This window comes from Alosa alosa, chromosome 1, assembly GCF_017589495.1.
Source record: "Alosa alosa isolate M-15738 ecotype Scorff River chromosome 1, AALO_Geno_1.1, whole genome shotgun sequence".
Lineage (NCBI taxonomy): Eukaryota > Metazoa > Chordata > Actinopteri > Clupeiformes > Clupeidae > Alosa > Alosa alosa.
In genome coordinates, this window is record NC_063189.1 from 8156365 (window position 1) to 8166467 (window position 10103).

General features: G+C 38.3%; 1 protein-coding gene across 2 annotated transcripts; it reads right to left on the bottom strand.

Annotated features, from left to right (window-relative positions):
* Window positions 1-441: 441 nt before the first annotated feature.
* On the bottom strand, window positions 442-3869 carry adcyap1b (adenylate cyclase activating polypeptide 1b). 2 transcript variants are annotated; one of them, XM_048262413.1, is made up of 5 exons: window positions 3503-3869; window positions 2983-3087; window positions 1883-2011; window positions 1245-1349; window positions 442-782 (listed from the first exon to the last, which is right to left on the bottom strand). In XM_048262413.1, the coding sequence occupies exons 2-5, from the start codon at window positions 3084-3086 to the stop codon at window positions 599-601; spliced, it is 522 nt and encodes a 173-aa protein (XP_048118370.1). In that variant the 5' UTR covers window position 3087; window positions 3503-3869; the 3' UTR covers window positions 442-598. The 2 variants fall into 2 exon arrangements, with proteins under 2 accessions (XP_048118370.1, XP_048118379.1); XM_048262422.1 differs by lacking the exon at window positions 1245-1349 and having other exon boundaries at window positions 3503-3868.
* Between the last annotated feature and the right edge of the window lie 6234 nt (window positions 3870-10103).

Consider the following 10103-nt stretch of genomic DNA (forward strand, 5'->3'; position numbering starts at 1 on the left):
TGAACATCACAGCAGCTAGCTCGCTACATTCAGCCCAATCCCACAACACAAGGCTCTTTTCAACAAGTAGTCTACATGAGAAACGATGACCTTTTCTACGGTTTCGGAACAGACCATGCTAAAATAAGTTCACTCAGGGCCGGTATAGAGCAAAATAACAACACTACTATCTTTTCTTTTTAAACATCGATTACAAAAATAAGTATAACATTCAGAACTTTGATTGTCTTTTTAAAATCTATTTATTTTCTGCATATAATGACGACTTTTAAAATGTTTCAGGCGTATAACGTTCAAGGTGCACAATTTCTTTTTTCTTCAGCTTTTTTAGGTTGTTTTTCTCAACATATAGCTATATACATAAAACTAAATGATTGGTCCACAAAGTAGAACTGTGCAGTCTCAAGTGCTTCTCTTGTACAAAAAGAAAAAAAAACAATGTTATTATTAAAATATTCATTTTAATGGCTTTACTTCATACATAAATACATGTTTAAAGAACACAGGCGCGATTCACTGATTAGTCAGTTATATCAGGATGACTTGATCTTAGGATAGAATGTACACACGGGAGGGCTGTTAGGGACATTTATCGACGCTACAAATAGGAAAACCGACGTCCTTTGTTTCTAAATCTCTGTCTGTACCTTCTCCCCAAGACTGCTGCAAGATATTTTTTGACGGCCATCTGTTTTCGGTAACGACTGTAGCTGTCGGTGAAGATCCCGTCCGAATGTCTTTTTGATAAGGGTTCCGAATCCTCTTCCATGCTGCTTCCTCCGCTTCAGAATGAAAAAAAAAAAAAAACAGAATTTTACCAAATGGTAGAACAAAAGCATGCAAACAGGTATCTTATCGTCGATTTTTCTTCTCTTCTCTCACACTAAAACTCTTATTATTCCCGATAACTACAATAAAACAATCATGTCTTTAATGTTTAATTATAAGACATCCACGTGAAATTGTGAGGCTTTCCTGCGATATCCACCAGGTTTTAGAATACAATAAACTTTATTGGGGTTTTGTCACCACAGATAACGCTACATCACTGTTGCCAAACCATGGCAAAGACAAAGACAACAGTAGCTCAAATAAATAAAAAATAAAAACGTATAATGGGCAGGTAAAGGGAAAGAAAAGTAAAACAAAGGTAGAACATGGGGAGATGCACGAGACACTGTTGAGTCACCTCTATTTAAATGGGGGTGATGACAGCAGGTAGACGCTTAAAGAAATTCCCTTACCCTACATGAACTGCCATCAGAGAATGCAGATATTTTCTTGCTGATAACTCAACCAGGATGTCCCTCAAGGCTCTATCTAATTCACCATCTGCTTGTCTTTCCGTTCTGAGATAAAACGCCAAACACATATTATGAGTGACCAAAGGGAAATGATAAATATGTCACATTGAATAGTATGTAGACTTAAGGAATGATATACCCTATAATTACATAAAATAACACTTACGATCAAATGAATTTAAAACAGGAACATTCGTTGTTAAACAAAGCACTGCCTTGCCACCCACAATGAGTAGGCTATCCATCGATCTATGTGCCTATCTCCCTCGCTGTTTCAGTCTGTCTGCTCATCAGTCTGTCTGGTGAGATTGAATCTCCGATAACCATTTGGTTAGAATCGCTAAATTAGCCAGATTAAATTAGTTTAAATTCCTGGACCCCATGGCTCAGGCTACTCTGACGCCCATATAACCAGATTAAATAACGCATAACCATCTAAATGTAGCAATAACGAAACAAAACATACATTAACTTTAAGAAACAAAACAAGCAGACGTCAACGGACCAGCAACAAATACGAAAGTGAAATTAAAGTGTCCTTAACTGGTATTGAGAAATGGTATCAAAGCTATATTCACCTCTTTTCCGGAGGATAGTATAGCGTGTAAACATCGTCCGTGACAGGGCTTCGTATGGCAATCTGATCTGTGTCAAACGCCAAATCGCTTAATGAGTTCCCGTCTTCGTCAAATACATCATTTTCAAGTCTGAAACAAGAGAAATGAAAAGATGGGTATGATAAACCACAATGTAATTATTCGGCCGTGATGGATGTCTCATTCGGGACAGTAATCAACATGACATTTTAATGAAAATTTTTAAATGCCGATAAAGATTCTGAAAATTCTTCATTCTCGAGATTGCAATCTCATTTTAATACAGCAAGGCTGTGAGAGAAACTGCAGGAAAGTAGCCTACTACTTTGGAAGTCTGTGAAAATCTCCTCAGGTTAGGAGACGTAGAATAATAATAATAATAATAAAACTACTGTGGGCTCGCCCTCTGTGTATTATGTAGCATTTAGTTGTAGATAAATCTGTGAATACTGACCCAAGCAATGATAATTATGGCATATATCGCTGATAATACAGGAACTAACTTAAAATCAACCAACCAATCAATCAATAAACAAAAACCGCATGCAAGTGGGTTCTTATCCATCATTGTCAAACCCTCAAAAAACCTCCCAAATCTCCCATAAAGCATCCTCATTCGTTTCACCTCGAATCTCCTCCGTGACGCCATTCCACCGTCATCACAGTCAGTTGCATTCATATCATTCTCATTTTAATAAGGGGAGTTCTATCTACAATTCCATAGAGAGATCGCCCTTTGCTTTGCGCTAGCGCAACTAAACTGCGCGTCCTGCGCTATAGGCTTTGCAAATACAAATATGACACTTTTTAATCAAATACACCAAAGAGGTTGATGTACTGCGTTTTACTCACAATATAACACAGACTATCAATTTATTATGAGGTTTCTTGTGTAACAAAATGACTGTAAAGAATTGGAACTTGAACTGCGTTGGTTTGGTAAAGCTTTCCTTTGTTCTATTCAGGATTTCCTCGATCATTTTTAAGTCTTTGAATGAAAGAACAATGCATTACACATCACATGTTTCATGTTTCCATAATTTGAGACAGACAGACAGAAATAATTAAATGTTCATACATACCTAATTTTGGGGTAGGTGAGCCCGATGGGCGTGCAGTGGACACTGAAGTGCATTATGATTCCGTAGATAAGCAACGCTAAAGTCGCTTTACTAGACTTGGCCATGCTGTGAAAGAAGTAATAACACAGTTAAGCAATCGGAAACATAACGTGTGCCTCCTGTAAGCAACATTACCGACCAATGAACATAGAGACACAATAACCGCATATGCATGGACGAGAACACCCATCCTTCATAGGCTAACCGTAATCTTAGAACTGCAATATCAAACGAAAATAAAATCCATTCAAAGGCAAGCATATTCCCGGCAGAGAAGACTCTGGATAAACTTTGAAATGATATATCCACACGTTGGTTCACCAATAAAAACTTTACGGGTATGCATAGGCTACAATCCACTTCCAACCCGTAAAGAGAGGATGAAAATAAAAAAAAATCCAAGAACTTCAAGTTTCCTCATGAAATTCCAGTTCTTTAAACGCACCGAATTATATGTCAAAAAGACTGAAGCATCACGTACCTATTGCAGAGAATGTAGAGAAATGTTGTCGGATGCGTATCGGGTGCGGCTGTTATTTGTGTGAGAGAGATAAGAATCTTTCTCACGGCACTTCTTCCCTGAAGCGCCTCTGCTGTTTCCTTGTGTGCTCGTCAGTTCAAACAACCTCTGCACTTTTATATACAATTCGGGATGAGTAAGTCGCCTGATCAAACCAAAAAAACTCAACAAAATAAATTGTTATCGTTTTCTACATATCTTGCCCACAACTTTTCTCCGTTGGTCCGATTACCACGGATTTTTATCCATGAATAGCGAGTCTTGCCTTTTTTCAGTAAGTCACATTAAGTATGCTATAGACGTCATCAAGCCTTCCTCCCGGAATATAGCCTACAGTTCCTTCCTCGTCGATGAACTGGTCACAGCCATTCACCGCAGATGGAAGTTATCTTGAAAACTTAATTTTCCCACTGAAAAAAAAAAGTTCTTAAAATAAAGTTTTTTTCTTGCTCATATTTCAGGTGACAGTGATGGCAAAGTCATGGGCGTATTTGTGGACATATATCCATTCTATTAACTGTTTTTACAATTAGGCAGCCTAGTTTTGCAAGCACGTTTCTCAGGAAAGTAGGCTATGTGTTTCTCTACGGTAAATAAAATACCTTAAGCCTACCTGAAATACCAATTCATTAGGCCTAGTCTACTATCCCAAACAATTAATTAAACAAATAGCCAGTTGCCTGGTTTGTCTTCATGTACCAAACGTCCTCAATCAGCAATCAAAGTAGCCTACGCTATTTATTAGCCTATAGGCCTATATGCAATTCTTCACCTATTGACCAACATGGTCTTTAATTCTTCTTCACGCTTTTAAATGGAAATTGTGTTCTCTATATTCACAGACCTATATAATTGTATACATGATTGTCTTTGCCTTATTTCAAGTTATATATAATATTCCTTAAGATATTATCATTGGCGGCCTAAAACAGGGCCATTAGTCAACTTGACCTGTGTCCTTTGTATGGAGAATAGTCTTAAGAACATCAAAAAATGTTTCAAGTAGACCCGTGTGAATATTTTATTGTTAATTTCTCTGACTTCTGATAGACTTTATGCTTGATCGCAGCCTAGAACAAATTTTCTACGATTTTTTTTCCAATGATGACGGAGGTTAGATTACGTATCCTATCTAGCCTATATCATGAAGGGGGAATTGGATTTTAGGAAAGCATTTGCATAAACGTTTGATACACTATGACGTGGAGTGACGAATAGTTCTAGTCACAGGTGCCCACTCCTTTCACAAGCGCGTGATTTAATTCAATTTAATTCTATGACTGAACTGGTAGACATGCAGTTTGTTCTTTATGGACAAGGTAAAGAGCGCCATCATGTGGCATCATCGTTGTAGTCCGTCTAATGTTTTGTTGAATTCCAAGTGGGTTCCATTGGTAAATCCGCAGAGCACTGTGCGGAAAGAAGGTCCAGACCTACTATCTGTGTGAAAAGGCCAATATTTACAGTTAAAACGATTATTAAGAAGTCTTAATCAAATGGAACTGTAATCTTGACTGGAAAAGGACCGTCTATCTTGCACCTATGCACAGGCAAAAATTCCCTAAAGATCACTGCTAGAGAGATAAGGTTAAAAGTAGCACCTTGGGGTCACCAACTCTAACACACACAAATATCCTAGAAGTAGCCTCAATGTTCTACAGATTATTTCAAAGTCATGCCAGGAAAAACTCTTTAATGTCAGCTACAGATGTAAATGACCGTCCTTGCTGAATGTTACTGGGACTAATTCATATGCTGTGGTCATATGAAAATAAATGTGATTTTTGCCACTAAAAATTCAAGGTTATATTATGATGGAGGATCTGTGATGTTCAGGGGCTAGTTTTATGCCACCTTTTACCACTGTCTTTCTGCCTCACTGTTTGCGTGCTATATTAGCACATTAGCACATATGCATAACCCCTCCCTCCATGCCACAGCCGAACTGTGGCCACACTTATACCTTTTCTTAAATAGTTATATATATATATATATATATATATATATATATATATAGATATATAGATATATAGACTTTAGAGAATTACAGGCTCAGTCCCTGCCTCAGTCATTGCAAGCGCCTCTTGATTGATTAATCACCACTATGTGGATACTGTTTTTAGAATTGATTTAGATTTGTTAGTTAGTATAATTTGTATTTTAGTATATTTAGTATATTCTTTATCTTCTACTGTCCTTATTGCTTAGTTGTGTTTTTTGTTTTTATATTATATACTTTTAATTACTTTTTCTGCTGTTAGTGAATGTGTGTGTGTTGTCTGTATGCTACTGAGACCTTGAATTTCCCCTGGGGATCATTAAAGTATCTATCTATCTATCTATCTATCTATCTATCTATCTATATCTATCTTTACAAAGAATAAAATCCCCCCTGTAATAATTGCCAATAATTGAGGCCCTTGTGTTTTTTTTATTACTTTATTTTATTCTATTTTTTATTATGACAATTTATTTCTTCTGAGCATAACTTTGCTTCCCTTCAGAATTGGAATTTTCCCTCATTGTTTTCATTGTGAAACTAAAATAAAATGCTAAGAGATCATTTGATAAACCTCTTTTTACTCATCTTTAGTGGGATGGCAATACTGTACATGTGGAGGGTGTGGAAATGTGCAGGTCATTTTGAGAAGAAATGGTAGAATATGGTTAGCTTCAGAGCAGTTCTCAGAGACTGAGCAGTGTTGTTTGACTAGTAAGTCTTGGTTTGCATACTTAACAACATAACGTGCGGTCCATGGAGTATGTTCTAGGGCAGTGTTTCTCAAACTTTTTCAGACGAAGGACCACTTAACCAATAAAAAACAAACGGATGGACCACCTAGCTAAAAAAAAAAGATTAGACCTACTTCAACAGTATATCAGAGGATTTATATGATTTAAACTGGCATATCTTACATAGACAGTGTTACAGAACTGTTTGGATTTACATTCAAGTTGGTTCAATATTGTAAACAAGTCATCTATATTATATTTTACCACGTCTGCTCGCGGACCACTTTGGATAGCTTGCGGACCACCAGTGGACCTCCCCGGACCACACTTTGAGAAACACTGGTCTAGGGGTATGGGGGCTAATATGGGATCTTGTGAAAGGGTCTTTCTGTACCCCAGCACTGCCATATCACTCTCATATTCATTTTGCAACCATATACAAATGTAAAAAGGAAAGTCTGCATGGCATAGAGTATATTAAACAAAGATATTATGAGTTCCCTTTTCTCTCCCTGGAAGACATTGCCAACACCGTCATTATCTCTCCACATAACAAAAGAGTTTTTACTCAACATGGACTGTTGGACCTGCTGCCCTCTGAAAGATGGGCAGCAGGTCATATGGATGAGTAGATGCACAAACAGACAAATATATGCAAGAACAATTTCTTCTCAAAGGCACTCAGCTGTATAGCATGTCATGAGTGTGTGATACTTCCAGATCAATACTATTTATTATGACCAATTTTGTAGGTTTTGTAAAGAGTTTTTTTTTTCTTTTCAATTTTTTAAGCAATTTTTGGTCAGCGTCAGCGATTCCCAGGATACCGGAACACCGGGTACATGAAACTTGGTGGGCAGGTAGCTCCACTAGGCTGAAAAGGAACAGAAGCTTTTTCAACCAAGTTTTATGAAATGCACCTGACATATTTAACTATCTCAAGACCTGCATGCCAATATCTTGTTCTTGTGAAGGTTCTTCAATAAGCTGAATCACTGCCACGGTTTTTGCATGCACAACAAATGTGTGTATTTCTGTCCATAGGGGGCACTGCAACAGACACATTTCAATAGCTGCTTGGAAACCTGTTACCAATTGTGGATATGTGCTTGTGAATCTGTACATTACAGTAAATCAGTTTGAGAACAGCATCTACACACACACACACCTGCAGGCACACTGGCAGTGCACACACATTTGTAGACACCCATACAGTGGTACCCATACAGTGGTACACACACACACACACACACACACACACACACACACACACACACACACACACACACACACACACTTTAATGCCTTTATTTGTGTTCACGTTTTACAATAGATTTCATTGAACACAATGAATTGATACCAGCATTGTAAACCCAGTAGCCTATGCCTCTGGTCACAGTTCATGGGTACAAAAAACAGCAGAATTTTGCTAGAGCCTTTGCTCTTGGCTTAAAGAGACCAGCAATCTGCATACCCCTGACTACTAGTCTGTGGACATTAGGCTTCCAAATATATACACCAAACAACTGTATAACAATGTCTCTGAGTGGCTGATACTTTAAAAGTTGGTAAGATAGGCTTCCTCTAGACTATAGTCAAATGCACAGCCTACTTCAAGAATGGTTACTTCTCTGCTGTCCTCATCAACAACAACAATATGAACATGCAAGGTGAGACGCATACATTCCTGTAGATTTTTGTAAGCGGTGAAGCATATGGAATTATGTGTTCAACTAGTAAGTCAGCAATTCTGTCATGTCTGGCAATGTACAGCCATTCAGAACATAACACAGGGATTCAATAATTAACTGATTATCATGGTGCAAACAGTGGGAAGAGAATGCGTTAGGGTACCAAAGAGAAAGATTGAGTCTAGACTTAATTGATGCTTGACCACTTCCTCTGCTCATGAAGCTGGAGGCCATTAGACAGTGTCTACCCTGTCTAGAATACAACATATTTTCACCAACGTCCATCTTATGAGCAAGTCACTGAGTCAATTGAATGACAAAACGTTTTCCTCAGTGAGAAAGTGGTTCGGACTGAACACTCATACTACCAGAGTGGATATATAATGCAACAAGACTGTCACACCTCATTAAAATGCTGAACAATGATGACAACACCGACAGGGAGCTTGCTAGTTCCTCTCTGTTCCTGGACATGAAACGCCGCAAAGTCCCCCTGGCAAGAGAAGGTGAGCCAAGCTTCCTGGGCTTCAAGAGGAAATCAAACTTTGAGATGGAGACACACTGTGCTGGTTTTGGGGTCTGGTTAGATTGGTCTGACCTTAATGACCTTTGTGTAAGAGTCAGAGTATCCCTGGACTGGGTGAAACCTGACACAGAAACTATAATCGTTTCTGAAGATTGTATAACTGACTGTTTAATCTCAGTAAGGGCTTCTGTTGTGGATACAGGACATCATCTATCACCTGACAATGCACAAAGGTACGAAGGTAAAGCTACAACAACAGCGACAGCAACAACACTGGATACACACACACACACACACACACTCGTGTCTAACCAAGAAACTAATTATCGCAAGTTTGATAGGTCATGGCCTATTGCCAAATGGAGAAGACTTGGGGAGAAATCAAAGAAGGTAACAGTAGTAGTCAAATGCAAGTCACTCAAGAAATGCTAAATAACTACCTAAACTGTGTAAACTTTCCTAAATAACTACCTAAACTGTGGCACTGAGGATGGCGGAATTTTTATGGTATATTGGTCTCAAGGGCCCACATCATCAACCTAGCCCATCACTCATTTGTGATTTGCACTAACCCCCCCCCCATGAAAGTACAATTTTACACTGCTTTAATTACCCCTATCTTCAGTTGAGATGTTCTGAACTGCACCAAATTTCATTTGTATGATTAACCTGACATCCTCTAAGTTTGTGGAATTTCATCCATGGCGGTCATAAAATAAATGAACTTATGTGTACATTTAGTGACTGTACACCCATCAGCTTGTACTGTAGATGGTGGTGTTGAGCGAAGGATTGCTGGTAAAGGATGATGAGAGGAGCTGCAAGGCAGGACTGTCTCACACACACTCTCTCTCACAAACACACACACATACACGTATACATACACACACACGCATGCACACACTCACATCCATACGCACAGACACACACGCATGCACACACACATACATCCACACACACACACACAGGCACACATGCAAGCACGCACACACAGGTACGCACATACAAGCATACGCAAAAGTTGCAAGAGTAGGGGATGGAGTGGAAGAAGGAGAAGGAGACAAATTCACAAGCATGACTTATTTTTGCGGAGAGGATGTACAGGACTGATATTTTGTATCGCTATGCGGTAAATTTTAACGTTTTGTAAAATATATGTACAAGAATTAGAGTTTCAGCAATCATTGAACAACTATATATACAGTATAAACATAGCCATATTGTGGGATGTGTAGGCTACTCTCGGTGAGGAGGAGGAGGCACGCCAACAGTGAAAGTTTTGGTATTCCTCGGCCACTTGGGTGTCTTTTGTCATTGCACAAGTGAGAAAATAAGTGAATATATTTGAATATATATTCTTACAAAATGTTAACATTTTGTAAAATATACATGTATATCTAGGTAAGAATTAGAGTTTCAGCAATTATTAAACAACTAAGTGGAGAGCATGTTATAGATCTGGTTAACATTTGTAGGCCTAAAAGTAAACGCATGCTATGTGGAGGAGGACTTGATGTACAGTAGGGCTGTGCTACGTTGGATCATCTTGATAATTTCTAACCATGATAAGAATTTTCCACTAAGTATCATTACTTGAATATGATATGACCTA